Source organism: Saimiri boliviensis, chromosome 2 (assembly GCF_048565385.1).
Source record: "Saimiri boliviensis isolate mSaiBol1 chromosome 2, mSaiBol1.pri, whole genome shotgun sequence".
NCBI classification, from domain to species: domain Eukaryota; kingdom Metazoa; phylum Chordata; class Mammalia; order Primates; family Cebidae; genus Saimiri; species Saimiri boliviensis.
The window spans coordinates 88,234,734-88,250,253 of NC_133450.1; the positions used below are offsets into that span (position 1 = coordinate 88,234,734).

The following is a 15,520-nucleotide window of genomic DNA, read 5'->3' on the forward strand; positions in this document are numbered from 1 at the left end:
CCGGGCTTCCTCGGAACTCCATAGAACCCTCCCCTTCCTTCCAGAAGCGCGGCGACTCCCGGCAAACTTTCTTTTGGGAGCACCGCCGGATGCCAAGCGGACCCAGGAGACTGACAGGAGCCGGAGAGGGCAGCAGAGGGGGATCCACCGCGTGCGCCTTTGCCCCTAATCGGAGACAGGCCGATCCCGTCGCCGGGCTCAGGTGGCGCCGCGGCGGTGGCCCAGAAGGCCCCGGCGGGGGCCCGGCGCCGAGCCCGGGGCAGTACGTGCGCTCGGGCAGGCGCGCCCACCCCTCCCCCTGCGCGCCCTCCTCCCCACCCCCCGGAGCCGCCAGCCCACCCGGCCCAGGCGGGGCGCCCGGACTCACCTTTCATCGCTGCGATCACAAAATACATCATTTAAGCCGCGGTGCGGAGAGCGCAGGGAGAGCGGATGGTCCGACCCCGGAGCCCCCTCTGCCGCCGCCGCGCCGCCGCCGCCCGAGCCACAGCAGCAGCTGCCGCAGCTGCCCGCCCGCCGAGAGCCATCCCGAGCCATAAGAGGCTCCATGTGACCGGCTGACATCACGGCCGCCGCTCTGTTTACACCGCGCCCCTCCGCTTCCTCCCCGGGCGGGAGGCGGGAGGCGGGAGGCAGGCGCGCCCCAGCGCCGCGCCCCGCCCCGCCCCCGCGGGCAGGTGAGCTGCCGCCGCTCGGCTGGCCCAACCCGGCGGGGCCTGCCCTCTCGCGCCCCGGGCCCTCGCCCCGGCGCCCGCCTTCCCCTCGCCTTCGGGATCACCTGTGGCCGCCGGTCGCTTTTCTGCACGCAGCGCCCCGCGGAAGGCGCGTCTGACCACTTTCTCCCCCCACTCGGTGGGGCAAGAGGCGCGCAACCCCGCGCCACTCTCCCGCTGGCTTCCTGGAGCCTTTGGGGGCCATAAATGCGCCAGCTCGTTGACGGAATAGACAGATTTGGTTTGGGAAGCTACGGCCACCCTCATTTCCCAGAGCGCCCCAGCTCGAATCGGAAGGTACGGGCCCCTCCAGGGCCGTGGAGAACTAAGCTACTGGGAGCGTCCAGGGAGTGGAGTAAGCTCCTCCTGTCTTTCTGGAGAGACTCAACAGCCTCGGCAGTGGGAACTCCGCCCACCCAACCCTTGGCAACCCTTGGATATTGGCAGTTAGACCAGTCTCCAAGGTCCTGGTCTGCACCTGTTCCCCCGATCCCCTTCCCCGTGTCCAAGACGACTGACACCTGCAAGGAGAGCCGCAAATTGTTGGAGAATCACCTAAATGAACTCCAGGTGCCAACTGATTTGAGCCGCTAAATTCCCAGGCTCTTCCATACCTCTCCAGAGAACCCATCTATAAGTAGGAAAAGCTATCGTTTTCATACCCTAAAAATGAAACGTTGTGGTATTTTTGACAGAAAATAAAGATCTCTAAAGGTCAACTTTGTACATTTTAACATGCAGCTAACACTGAATTCCCTCTAAACTTTGAAGCTTTTTACTGTCCTTAAGGAACTGTAAATCATGACATTATTATTTTACACATCAATCTCTTTATGATGAATTTCACATGCTGCATACCCAGAGTCTGCATTGTTTAAAACTTTGGTTAGGACGTCTATAGTACCAAGCATAACAACAACAACCACAAAAATTCTCAAATGTCAAGTTTCCGTACCTATTGCTGTTCCTCCACGAAATTTCATGCTGCTTTCTTTTCTGTTGGTCTGTTTCCACGCACAACTTAAAATATTAGATGGCTATTAGCTGCTGCGTTCATGATGATTAAGCAAGGATAATTCTAGCATTTTTTTTTTTTCTCCATGTAAGTGAGTTGCTCTTGCCCCTGAGTTGGGCCACAATGTAAAACACAAGCAGATAATCAGCACTGCAAAAACAAGGTTTCATACACCCCCTCCCCAGCCCCCTTTCAAGGCAAAATTGAGTCTTCCAAACATTCGTACAGCACTCTGATTTAGAAGGCCAATAAAGTTCATTGTCCTTCAGTCAAGGCATGGCTTTATCAAAGTTTGATTTCAGATAAATTCATTCTAATAGTTTTTTTCTTTTAGATTGTTTCCCCAAATAAAGCTACAAAGAAAAGAAATTATAAAAAGGTGAACCCAAGACCTACCCATGTTAACTCAGCTGTCCAGCCATAGCAAAGTGGACAAGAGTTTCAAATGAATCAATCATACCCACTGCAATGTTTACAATTATGAAATTAAATCACACCATGTTCCTATGATGCAACTGTATCTCCCAATGAGGCAACGCCCCTCAGTTACACTGACACCGTCATTCAGATTTGATTCTTGATTTCCCTTGTGCTAACGACTAATGCCAAGCTCTCCTACAGGTAGGTCCCAGGTACAATTTTCTTTCTTTTGTATCGTTAAAGGATGGAAAAATATCAGAGACTGCATGCTCATAAGTATGTTGTTCCAGACTCAATGCAAATGAACCCAGATATACAACTCAGAGAATTCACCATGCTGCTTTAAAACAGTATCCTTCTTTAGAAAACAGTTTTGAAAATAACCAAATCTATTAGCTCTAGCCTGCCTGTCAGACATCTGACTCCAAGGTGAATAGTCTGACATCACTAGTAATCAGTATTTATTTCCAGATCATTTCAAATGAAATCAGTCACTGGGAACAACATGTAATGTGACATCTGCTCCTGCAATTACAAGTAGAATCTTTCATTCTATAGATATGTCCCCAACAGAAATATAATCTCAAAATACTTCTCTGAAATATTTACACATTTATTCAACAAAGACATTGCCAGAATAATGTAATACTGACCTTGCCCTTTAGAAATGTATTTCATTCACTTCCTACAACTAATGAGCAACAGAATTTCAGATATGAAGTCCTAACCTTCCGATGTAGCTAGATGCTATTTGTAATACATGCCTCTATTAAATGTCTTCAGCTTTTAACCCAGGGTATATTACTGTTCTTTATATTAACACAAAGCTCTTTGAGAGTACAAACTAGAGGCTTTATTATTATTTTTTTAACCACTTGAAATACACATTTTCTATGACAAATCAGTTAGGAATAAAAGGATACACATCTCCTTTCAGTAATATCAAATTAGATCCATTCAAATGAAGTGATACATTTCAGCACAAACTTTAACCCACTGTGTATTAAAATACAATCATGTAAAAGCCAGTGTGGTGGTTCATGCCTGTAATTCCAGCACTTTGAGAGGTCAAGGTGGGTGGATCACTTGAGGTCGGGAGTGCAAGATCAGCCTGGGGAACATGATAAAACCCTCTCTATATAAAAACACAGAAATTAGCCAGGCATGGTGGTCCATGCCTGTAATCCCAGCTACTACTCAGGAGGCTGAGGCAGGAGCATCACTTGAACCTGGGAGGTTGAGGTTGCAGTGAGCTGAGACACTGCACTCCAGCCTGGGTGACAGAGCAAGAATCTGTCTCAAGAAAAAACAAAAAACAAAAAACTAATCATGTAAAAATACAATAAAATATTAAAATGCAATAAATATGTTGGAATAATTGTTTGGATTTTATTAAACGAATGCTTATGAGTGCCAACAATGGGGGAGAACCCAGTGCTAAGGAACGTATTCTGTCTTTTTACCAAGCGTTCCGAAACAAAAAAAGTAATATTGCTTACATGAAGATAATTAAACAGAATGGGACTTCTTTACTAGGAGTGGGAGTTTGTTATATATTAATTCACAGCCCAAAGGTTTCTGTTGGCTAATCTCAGAAAAAGAAAGCACACAACATACTTATAAACACATGTAACTCATCTCAGAATCTCCCAGAGTTGGTCACAGCCCCACGTGGTGTCTTTGTGTGCTCGGTTCCACACTGAATCTGTCACTTAGTGAGAAAGTAGAGAGACACTTCTAATGCCATGTTGTTCCTAAAAACACCTAGGAGAAAAGGCTGGTACATTTAGTAGGAGTCTAGACTGGAGTATTATTAGTAAATTAGTGCCAATCTTCCTATATTACAGGTTAAATAAATGATACTTTACTTTTTGAGAGTATATTTTTTCACCACGCAAGTTCTGATCTCATAATTTGTCACCCCAAATCACAGATACAATGCTATTGGGGAGAATGACAAACCAGTGGACTGGCAAAATTATCCTGAATCTGCAAGCGGCTCCTAGGACAAAGGTGATTTCAACATTTGTTGATGCTCGTGAGGGACAGCATTTTGGATTTGTGTCACTCGGACCCCGTGTGTCTCTCTCCAGTGTGCAGCTGCTTGCTAATTCAATTAATTTCTTTCTAGCTGAACAAGAAAGGGATCAGTGAAAGGTTAATATGGTCCTAGGTAGCTTGATTCAATGGAATCCTTAGCCACCACTGCACTGTGACCTTTAGGAGCCGAGCCATTCTGGTTGACATAGAGCCAGGGGACCAGGTTTCCCATAAACCAAATAGGGTCAGACCCAGAGAGCTCTAAAGCAAGGATACTTGGGAAGCTATGGACATGTCACAAACTAACCTAGAAGAGATCACAGCCTTGCTTCAATTTGGGTCCAGAAGGGGCCAGTGTCTCATAAAGGAACACTTACAAATGGAGTCATACTGGTGAGACCCAGAAACCAACAGTAAGACAAAGAACTCTGCTATTTATGAGTGTTAAGGGGTAGAGGACAAATGGATTAATTCGCTTTATCTGCCTTATTCATGATTTTAAAACAAATATAGATGTAGATTGAAATATGCATGTATGTATGCATATGCGTAGTCCATGAAATACAATGAAATAAACTACATTCTGGTGGCAAGAGACATCTACAATTTTACACACACACACACACACACACACACACACACAACTTCCTCATAATCAACCACACTTACCGTAGGTATTATACTGACACTGTGATGGAGAATCAAACAAGAATAAGACAGTAGCCCTGATCTTGAGAAGGTCACAAATCAGCTGACCTGTGCTCTGAAAACTGTAGAGTTTCATGAGTCGGTCCGAACATTCCTAAAGGTGTACCCTGTCTGGCTGTCCACTGAAAAGACGTTTGTGCAGCACTCTGCCACTTACTAACAGTTGACAGATGACTGCAAATCATTAGTTGGCTATTAGTGTAATGGGATGTTGGAGGTGAAAGATCTGACTGAATGGAGACAATGGTGTAGCGCTTCTGGGATTTCTGGAACCATATATTTCATACACCTATTAGGAAATTCAGAGGACTGGCTTATGTTGTGTAATCATCACAATAAGGAAAAGGGTAAAGTTCACAGGCATACAAAGCTGAGCAGCCTCCACAGAATACTGTAGGTAGGTAGCAGGTGCTTCACTATTCACACAACAGCCAAGGCAGGAAGGGGAGAAATGCAAACCAAGGCCAAGGGAGACCTCCATTCCTTTATGTCCGCATGCTGTGTCCTCACCCCACTCCTATACCTGGCAGTGGAGCAAGCCATTCTTGAAACTATATATATGGAATACAAGAAATACAAGTGAACTCAGAATCTGGAATCCCGGGTCCAGGATACTTTCGCACTTGTCACTAGCTTTCTACGTCACATTGGGCAAACCGTTTTATCTTTCAGGACATCAGGCCCCTCGACTGTAGCCTGATGGAGTAGGAAAGGACTGCAGCGGGCTCTACAACTCGAACATCCTGTGACTGCTTTCAGAATCATTCCCCATCCACTTTCCAGGAACACTTTCTTCCCTTTCTCTGTGCTGTGCCATGTCTGCTGCTGCTCCAAGAAGCCTTCTTTATTTCCTTGAACTCCGTGATACGGTGGAATGGGCTCTGGCATTAAAGCCGGGCTCAAAACCAACCTACATCCCACTCACTAGCTGTATGAGCTTGACCACACCTTTGTTTCACCATTATGTCAGTAAGGAGAGCAGAGTCCTGTAGGGCCACGAGGAGAATTAAATAGACAGAAAGGAAAAAGTGGTATCTCTCAGTAGCGCTTACAAATGGCACTGCCACCACTCCACCAGCCCCTACCTTGTTATACACACGGAGCCCATACCTGACATAAAATACTGACCCTCCATCAAAATTCGCTGAAATGTCTCTCAGCATGCACTTTTGCTGAGTGTTCCACAATTTTGAAACTCGTGCACGTGTGTGTGTGGTGTATACAAAACAAGTACAGTTGACTCTCTAACGACACAGATTCGAAATGTGCAGATTCACTTTTATAAGAGGATTTTCTCCCACCTCTGCCACCCCTGAGACGGTAAGGCTAACTCCTTTTTCCCTCATCCTCCTCAGCCTACTCACTGTGAAGACGGTGAGGATGAAGACCTTTCTGACGATCCACTTTCGTTTAATGAATAGTAAGTATAATTTCTCTTCCTTATGATTTTCTTAATAGTATTTTATTTTTTTCTACCTTACTTTATTGTAAGAATACAATATACGATACCTATAACATCCAAAGTATATGTTAATCGATTGCTTATTTTATTGGCAAGGCTTCCAGTCAACAGTAGGCTATTAGTTGTTAAGTTTTTGGGGATTCAAAAGTGATACACACATTTTCTTCTACAAGGGGGTCAGCACTTTTAACCCCTACATTGTTTAAGGATCAACTGTATTTATTAAACACCTGCTAAGTATTGGGGACACAAAGATGACTAAGAATTAAATTACCCATTAGCCTAAGAGGCCTTGTGGTCTAGCAGGCTTTTTATGTCTTATTTCCTATAGGAGAGCAAGTTCCCATCCAACGAGCAATGACTAAACACTTTCTGTGTGCATTACACTGTGCTAGGACGTCGAGAGGGAAGGGCAAAGATCAAGACATCAGTCTGTCCTTCAAGGAGCTTGCAATCTAGTAGGAAAATAAATGCAATGCTTATAACGTAAGGCAGAATGTGTGCCACATACTCTAAGTGTTCCAGAAATAAAGTATTATGTAAGTCAAGAATAAGAGAGGTTACTGTGTGCAGGGTTCATCTGAAACTTTAAGAGAGGAAGGACTTCACGAAGGAGATTTGAGCTAGAGCTTGAAGGCCAAATCACATCTTGGTGGATAGAAGTGAAAATCAAGAGCCTCTTAGAAGGAGGATAGAACACACTTGTAAAAGTATAGGCTGAGGGCGGTGGCTCATGTCTGTAATCCCAACACTTTGGGAGGCCAAGGTGGGCAGATTACCTGAGGTCAGGAGTTTGAGACCAGCCTGGCCAACACAGAGAAACCCTGTCTCCACTAAATATTAGCCAGGCGTGGTGGGCACCTATAATCTCAGCTACTTGGGAGACTGAGGCAGGAGAATCACCTGAACTCGGGAGGCAGAGGCTGCAGTGAGCAGAAATCGCACCACTGTACTCCGGCCTCGGCAACAGAGCAAGACGGTTTCAAAAAAAAAAAAAAAAAAAAGAACACAGTTGTAAACATACAGAGAGAGAAAGTTGACTCAAGGAAACTAATAGTGAGCATTTACTATAGATAAAATACACACAGATAAGAAGAGAAGAAAGCCGAAACTGCAGGTTGTAGCTATTTCTTCTGCCTTCCCTTATAGTGCCCAGTACGGAGCTCTGCAAACTATATACTTGCAGAGGATGATTTTTGAAAAAATAATTGGAGGTAGAAGGGAATTGTGCTTCAGAAAATAAATCTCTTTGCAGCTTGCCTATTTCACAGTCTTATTGTAAGGATTAATAGTTGGTTTGATAGTCATAAAGTCAAATTACACTTAATAAAACACATAGAGCAAAAGAGTTCCACATCACAGCACACCAAGGAAGAATAAAACTGGAAATGGATGTTATTTCATCAGAGTGAAAAGCTAAGCAGAGCATTTTAGGATGAACAAGATAAATGGAATGTTATTTGATTTTGTATCTCACCCATTTCAGTTCTGAAAATTATCTGAGACAGTTCTATTAATATAGATGCTTCATATATAGGCCATATTTTATTTTTTAAAGAACTATCTTAAAATATATTTTCAAATAATGGAGAAAAGATAAGCCGTTACAGATGGTTTTCCCTATTTTTGTCATGCATGATCAAGGGCTGCAGAGTAACGTGGGCTTCATTGGGAAATCCAAATCTTGCAGCTAGGAGCGTTCCAGGAGCAAATGCTCGCATTATTTTGCTTTCACAGAGAAAATATGTTCCTGTTCAGTCAAGCAAAGTAATCAATTATTCTGCATTATGAAATACTCATTTTATAACTATTGACATTTCAGACAGTTGTGCCACATGTCAATAGTGGTTTTGATGCTCACATTTAAGCTCCAGCTTATAGGATGGGATTCATCTGGGCTGACAGCGTCTGATCAGAAGTCTATTCTCTGCTCTCAGAAGCACATCTATTATTTATGGCCAGTCCTACACTGTGGAAGTGTGTTGTGAGCACTAAAACGAGAATAGATTTGGATATTTTTTGTTTTAATAAAAAATGTTAAAATGTTCTAAATACGTTAGATCCACATTTTAAAAAACCACTCTTCTCTTAAAAACTCTTCCTACATTTCGTAAGATGAAGGTAGATTAAATTAGGCATTTCAGTCAGAAGTTCCAAAATTCATGTTAGATTTTTAGTATCCGGCGAAACCTTGTGTCCCCAAAAATAATTCTGTGAAATCAAAATGGCTTTCTGATAATTATATAATGCTGTTACTGTTGCTGCTACTACCTCTCCTAGTTGTTAACCATTCCCCGGAATTTCCTCTGTGGCAGGCATTGATTTCATGCTCTTTTTAGAAATCATTTCATTCACCCAAAAACATTCTGTACTTTTATTACATTCACTTTAGAGATGAGGAAACTGGGGCCCAGAGAAATTAAGTGACTCGTCCAACAGGCCAGGGCCAATCACTGGTGGAAACATAAGAAAATTCCATGTCCACTGATTCTAGCATGTGTACTCTTAAACATTATGCTGTAACTCTCAGCAATTGCTTTAACTCTTCCTTGAATTCAGCACTACTTAGTATTTTGAAAATAGCAAGCTGACTTCTCCAGAAATCAAAAAGTACTATTCTAATAACATCTAGGCATGTGTATGAGAAATTCTTTGATCACTGGCTCCTGTAATTGAGCAAGGTTAGCATGTGTCATTATGAATTATTGCATAATTTAGTAAATTATTTAATTACTACTAATGAGGAAACATAGTGTACACAGTTGTAATTATCCTGTTTGAAAACAATGTTGCCATTTGTACATTTAAGAAACACTTGCTACATACTGAATTAACTCTTGAGGGAAGTTTATTTTGTATTTTGGGATAAGCAGACAACTCTAAATGTTGTTAACGGTGTTAATGTATGTTAGATAGGATTACAGGAAACTAAAAAATGCACAAACCAATGCTAACGTTCCTAAAAGAATTCAAACAAAAAAAATTATAAAGGTTAAAAATAGCGATTTCACAGTTCATTGATATTCTACAGAAAAAGTACAAGATATATTTACTGCTTTTACTTTTCCAAATTATTTCACTGCAGCTCTTTGCATAGTTTTTGCAACGTATGTCATATAATATAGCAATTTGTTCACCTACTTTAACTATCTGACAAATGGTTTTGACAGCACAATAATCTTAAGCAGAGCCACTTATTTTCAATGTCCTTTGAGTAAACGGTTGTCTACGTTTATTAAGGGACTATAGTGCTGCATAGTCTTGTTATTTATATAAGAACACAGTACATACATAGCCTTGGGATGTTTTGACAAGACATTTTAAGCAAAACATAGATTAAAATCTTCAAAATATAATACAAGTGAGAGTGACCTGTGTTAGCTACAGTATACATTATTGAGAAACAACTGATATGCATTATTGAATTTGTTGTAAAGCCTTAAGTACAGTAATAGTCTCGGAAAGCCCAACTCGCCCATTACTTCAAAGGTTAGGTACATGTTATATGGTGAAACTGACTTTCATAAACCAGAATGTAATTGTGATTTGATTTACAACATCTTTGCTCCTTGAAATATAATAGAGGTAATGTAGCAAAGCCATTCTAAACACGAAAGAATAAAAAAGGGAACTATCAGAGTTTAAGACATTCAAAAAGGGCATATGGTAAGTCTCTCTGTTTTCAAGGACACAGTTAAACTGTTTCTGACAGAGGCCTATCATTAAATAATCATATATAAGCAAGATAAATGATATTATTATATTTGCTCTGTTGTCTTGTTTGTTATATTATCCCAAGGTCAACTGTCATTTAACTGGGTAATCCAAATCAAACAAAAGTTTGTCCTCTTATGAATAACGCATATATTGGAATCCTATTATGATTTGCAGATTACAGAACTTGTCAAAAAACCAGTAAAAAACTGTTTCCTGTCACCATGTTAGATTTAGGCGTAACGAAACAAGAGAAAAGAAAACATGTTTTATATGTTCTGAGAGATCACTGCTCTATCTGCAGTATAACATAAATTACTATATAGTGTTTATTTTACAGTGCCAGTACGTTATCAACTAGAACTACTGTAAACATATAGGGTGTTCTCTATTTTAATGGTATTTTCTGATGTCACTGTGTCAAACTAGAAGAATTGTACTTTGATTCGTCTTTCAGGCCTCAGTTTTTTAATCTTATTAAAATATAATTTACATATAGGAAAACTCACAGTTTTTAGGATATGGTTCTTTGAGTTTTGACTAAGGCATTTAATTGTGTAACCACCAACACAATCAAGACAGAACAGTTCTATTCCCTCTCCCCCCAATATTCCTCTGTGCCCCTTTATAGCCAATTTATCCCCTCCACCCCAAATCCTGGCAACCAGAAATGTTTCTGTCCCTACAGCTTTGCCTTTAAAGAATATTATTTCAGTGGAATAGTATGCTATGGAGCCTGTTGACTGGTTTCTTCCACTTAGCATAAGGCATTTGAGATTCATCCGGTGCTGCTGAGCACACAAATAATTTGCTTCATTTTACTGTTGAGTAATATTCCATTCCACGGTTGTTTTCAGTCCCCAATTAAAGGACAGTTGGGTTGTTTCCATTTTATGCCAATCAAAAATAAAGTTGCTATAAATATTCATGGTACGGGTTGTTGTGTGAACCTAAATTTACATTTAGATGGTTAAATACCTAGGAATGGGACTGTTAGATCATATGGAATGGATATATACGTTTAATTATAAGAATTCCTTGATGGTTTCCAGAGTAGCTGTGCCATTCTGCATTTCTATCAGCAATATATGAGAGTTCCAGTTGCTCCATATCCTCTCCAGCACTTGGTGCTGTTAAATATTTAGCCATTCATTGTTGATTTTGGCTCTTCGAAGTAGTTAAGTTTTATAAAGTTCCCAGGAACACAGAATTTAAAGAGACAAAATGATTTCTCCTACAAAAAATACAGAGTTTGGTTTCTGTGAGTCTGTACCCATAGGTTTTTTGTCCACTGATCAATACATAACTTTGTTTTATGTGTGTTTCTGTTTAAAGACATCTTACTTGGTATGTATTGTTGATTTACTAACATTGCACTGGCAGCCAACAGCAGTAAAACTCATGGCTGGAGACAGCTTATCTAACACATTGTATTTTCTCCATTAAGACATATCACAATCTTCTCGCCCTTAGGAACACTTCAGCAAGCACCGTACTTGGGGATCATTTTAAACAGTGAGATTACCAACAAGAAGCACAAAAAGGGCCGGGCGTGGTGGCTCATGCCTGTAATCCCAGCACTTTGGGAGGCCGAGGTGGGTGGACCACCTCAGGTTGGGAGTTCAAGACCAGCCTGGCCAATATGGTAAAAACCTGTCTCTACCAAAAATACACAAAAAAAATTGGCCAGGCATGGTGGCACGTGCCTGTAATCCCAGCTACTAGGGAGGCTGAGGCAGGAGAATCACTTGAACCTGGGAGATGGAGGTTCCAGTGAGCCGAGACTGCACCACTGCACTCCAGCCTGGGTGATAGAGCAAGACTCCATCTCAAAAAAAAAAAAAAAAAAAGGCACAAACATTAGAAAAACATGGCATTGAACAGACTTTAAAAAGGACACCTGTTTATAATATTAGAGCTGAAACAAGATGGCAGAACATCACCTTAATGAACCTCAGTGGGGAATCTGTACTAGGACGCTGTGTGCACACACCTGTCTGCCAAGGACCACATAGCCAGTGTGGATTTTGGGGTTATAAATAAATAGAGTGAGAATGCAAATTTGTAAACACAAAGTCCTCCAGTAATGTGAAGGGACTAACCTTACTTGCCTGTTTATTTTTGCCATTCTATGGTCTATGACTGCCCTATAGTCATCTTGTTCTCCTCTTTCTGTAAACCTGATTTGTCACCCTCTTTCTGAATCATTTGTTATCTTTTCTGTCTTCTCTAGATTCTACACACGAGAGTCAGGACACATACCTGTCTTATTCACCACTGTATTCCTTACATCATTAAGGCTGAGCATAGGTGCCTGGCGTACATAGATGTTGAGTGAATATTTGTTGAATCAGTGAATACTTCTTTGAAAGTAGTATATATGCAAGAAAAAGCACTGGAATTGGAGTTGGAAAATCTGGTTTTCCATTCTAGTTCCAACATTGGCTTTGGAATTGGTGGCAAGTTACCTATGTTCTTTGAGCTTCAGTTTTCTCACCTGTACAACCAAAAAACGAACACCTCTCTTTAGAGATGTTTTTAATACCTTAAAAGTAAGGCAATAAACACAAAAACCATTAGCATATGGCACACTGCTGATACCCAATAATCACTGGATTGGAGTGGTTTATGACCTATGACTAGACATTTATAACTGTATGAGCAACATAAAATATACTAACAAACAGTGTGAACAGTAAGTTTATTTGGACATACAGATAGTGCTAAGTCTCCATGTATTTGGTGTTATATACTCTGAGCACCCAAATAATTAAGAGAATTTTTCGCCTTAGAAGTAGATCTTTTGTGATTCGGTCCACCAAGCTCTGCTCTTCAGGCCCAAAGGTTCTACAGACTATATACTATGTACATGTCGCCATAAAAACTGATAATCTGTCTACTCCATTAAAAAAGAATTCCTGAACATTTAAAAGCAATTCTTCAGTAATGTAGTTAGAGTTTGTACTCCCTGGAAACAAGATTTTTTTTTCTTCCAAACACTCCTAGAGAAAAAGACATTTAGTTAAGAAGCTTATTATGATTCTGTATGAAATGCTTTCTTACAAAAACCTATTGTATCCCTTAAGATTTCAAGGCAATAAAAACCAATAATTTTTATAAAATTTTGTCCATCTTCCCACATAACTAAGGCTAACAACACAATGTAAATGTTAATATATAGTGAACAAGAAACTACATAAACAGTGCATATGGTTACTTCACTCAAAATCTGTACAAATACTTTTCTTACAAAATTATGACGATCAGATATGATTAATGACATGATTTAAGATTACTGGTCTTTAATAGAGGCCAAACCTGATGACTCACTAACAAAGCGAGCTAATAGCAGGGAGGGAGAGATGATAAGTGTATTTGATTACAAAGCAGAACAGATAAGTAAAACCACAGAATCAATTATAATTATATTATATGAAACTTTCATTGTTTCCTAACTTACATTTGTATTAACTTTTCTGGAGATGACATTTTTTAAACATATAAATTGTCATTAGGAACTTAACAACAGTTCTGAATCAAACCTAGGGTTAAAACATCACTTGCCGACAGGCATCCTCCAAGTGTTTTCCGCAGAGGCACATCACTTCTGATTATTCCCAGGCTGTTTTAAATGATCTTGGACAGGGCTACTGAATGACTTGTCAGTGAACAGGAAAACATTATGACACCACTTCTCCAGATTTCTTCCCAGAACACGAAATATTTGGGATCATTTTAATTGAATCAAGACTAGCTTGAAAAAACAAGTTAAGCTTCACTTTAAAGCTTTCGGTTTTAACTGGAGGAATGCTTCTAACATATGGCAGCTGGGTTCTGACTCACAGCAACCTTCAAATTCTGGCCAAAATGTCTGTTTCCTGAGGTTGTGTCTGACATGCCTGTGCATCCCTGGTGGGGTCCAGCAAGCATTCAGTAAACAGTATTGTTGGAACGAAAGAATGAATTAAAGGGTTCCTGATTACGAGCCACAAATTCTTCCATCAACAAAATAATCCCATAGGAAAGCTGCAAGGTACTTGGAATTGATATCCACGTAAAGTTCTATTTGCAGTTCCATTACAAATTATTTTTATTATTTATGCTCAACTTGGTCTTTCTGGTTTGTTTTTTTTTTTTTTAAAACCAAGATGTGAAAAGCACAGAAGCGTTTTCCAGAACATGAAAAACCAGTATACTTTGTAGAAAGTTTCATTTCTACGTAGCTTGTGTGTGACAATCATTTTTAAATCTCAGTTAATCATCATATATATTTTTTCGGAGCAGACTTTGGGTCAGGCACTACGTGAGACGTTTGAAAAAGATAAAAGGAAAAAGTCCTATTCTTGAATATGCACCCCAAACTGGAGTAGGAGGTAGGCAGTTTCCAGTAAGTCGAGTGGTATCTAAAGAAAAACGAAATTAGAACTGCTATCGGAGAAATATAAATAATTGCTATAATACTTTTCATAATCAGACATCTCTCATGTGAAAACCTTGTGAAGTGGAAGAAAGCAAGCCAAAAAACACAAAAGAAAAAAAGAAAAGAAACAAAGATCAGCAAAGACACCACTAAAACTCCAGGAACCAAAGTTTGTATATGTGCTTTAAAAAGCATCCCTCTGACATTTACTCCGAGGCTGTTTTCTCTTACGTAAGACACAATTCTGATAACCTTGATATCTGAACGTCCAGTATACGGGAGATATTTTAGAAGCACCACAGAGACTTCTGCTCATAGGCACAAAGAGAAACAATAAATAGTGAAGGAAGAGATTTTAAAAATGATAAAAAGTTAGACATAAGAACTCAAACAACATGGTAGCATGGAGCCGTTTAGCATGGGGACAAATAGTCAACCACACCTGCCGAGTTTCTGAGTGCATCCTGTATTACAGCATACTGTAAACACCATAATAATTAATGGTTATCATGACTTTGAATCACTAAGAATGCATCAACCCACAAAGTCTATCAGAAGATGGGGACTTACATAATATATTTTGAAAGCTCTCCTTCCCCCTGTAAAGTGAAGTAGTTTTGGCACTTACAGAAATATGCGGCAGAAAACTAATTTTTATGATGTACTTCATTTTCTGATAATGCCTTGAATGCGGCATGGTATACATACCTAAAATAATAACCCTAATTACTGAAGTCCTTACACTCAAGGACTTAGGTGTTCCTGTTTCACTGAGCTATGTTCTGAAGCATACTGGAAAAATAAAGCATGTTTCACAGGAGGATGCCTGCATTATATACAGGTCTTTCATTTAATTCTAATATTAGCCAAATATCAATAACACAAAAATTGTTCAAACACAACCCGTTCCCCCTAGTTAAAGCTAGAATGTTTTTGTAAATATTTTTGCTTGAATCATGAGTGTTCAGGGCTAAAGTTTAAATAGATAGCATTCTGTGAAGGTATTTGTTACCATTGCTATTTATATA

General features: G+C 40.3%; 1 protein-coding gene across 4 annotated transcripts in view; it reads right to left on the reverse strand.

Moving 5' to 3' along the window:
• RORA (RAR related orphan receptor A) overlaps positions 1-15,520 on the reverse strand; it is a 739,946-nt gene that overhangs the window by 98,276 nt on the left and 626,150 nt on the right. The window contains exon 1 of one of the 4 annotated variants that reach the window (XM_074393851.1): positions 779-10,658. The exons of 2 other annotated variants lie outside the window; for them this stretch is intronic. In XM_074393851.1, the coding sequence (XP_074249952.1) occupies positions 779-980 (202 nt within the window). In that variant the 5' untranslated portion in view covers positions 981-10,658. Of the gene's footprint in view, positions 1-367; positions 511-778; positions 10,659-15,520 lie in introns of those variants that run through there. One more of the 4 variants, XM_039468706.2, reaches the window with a different exon arrangement.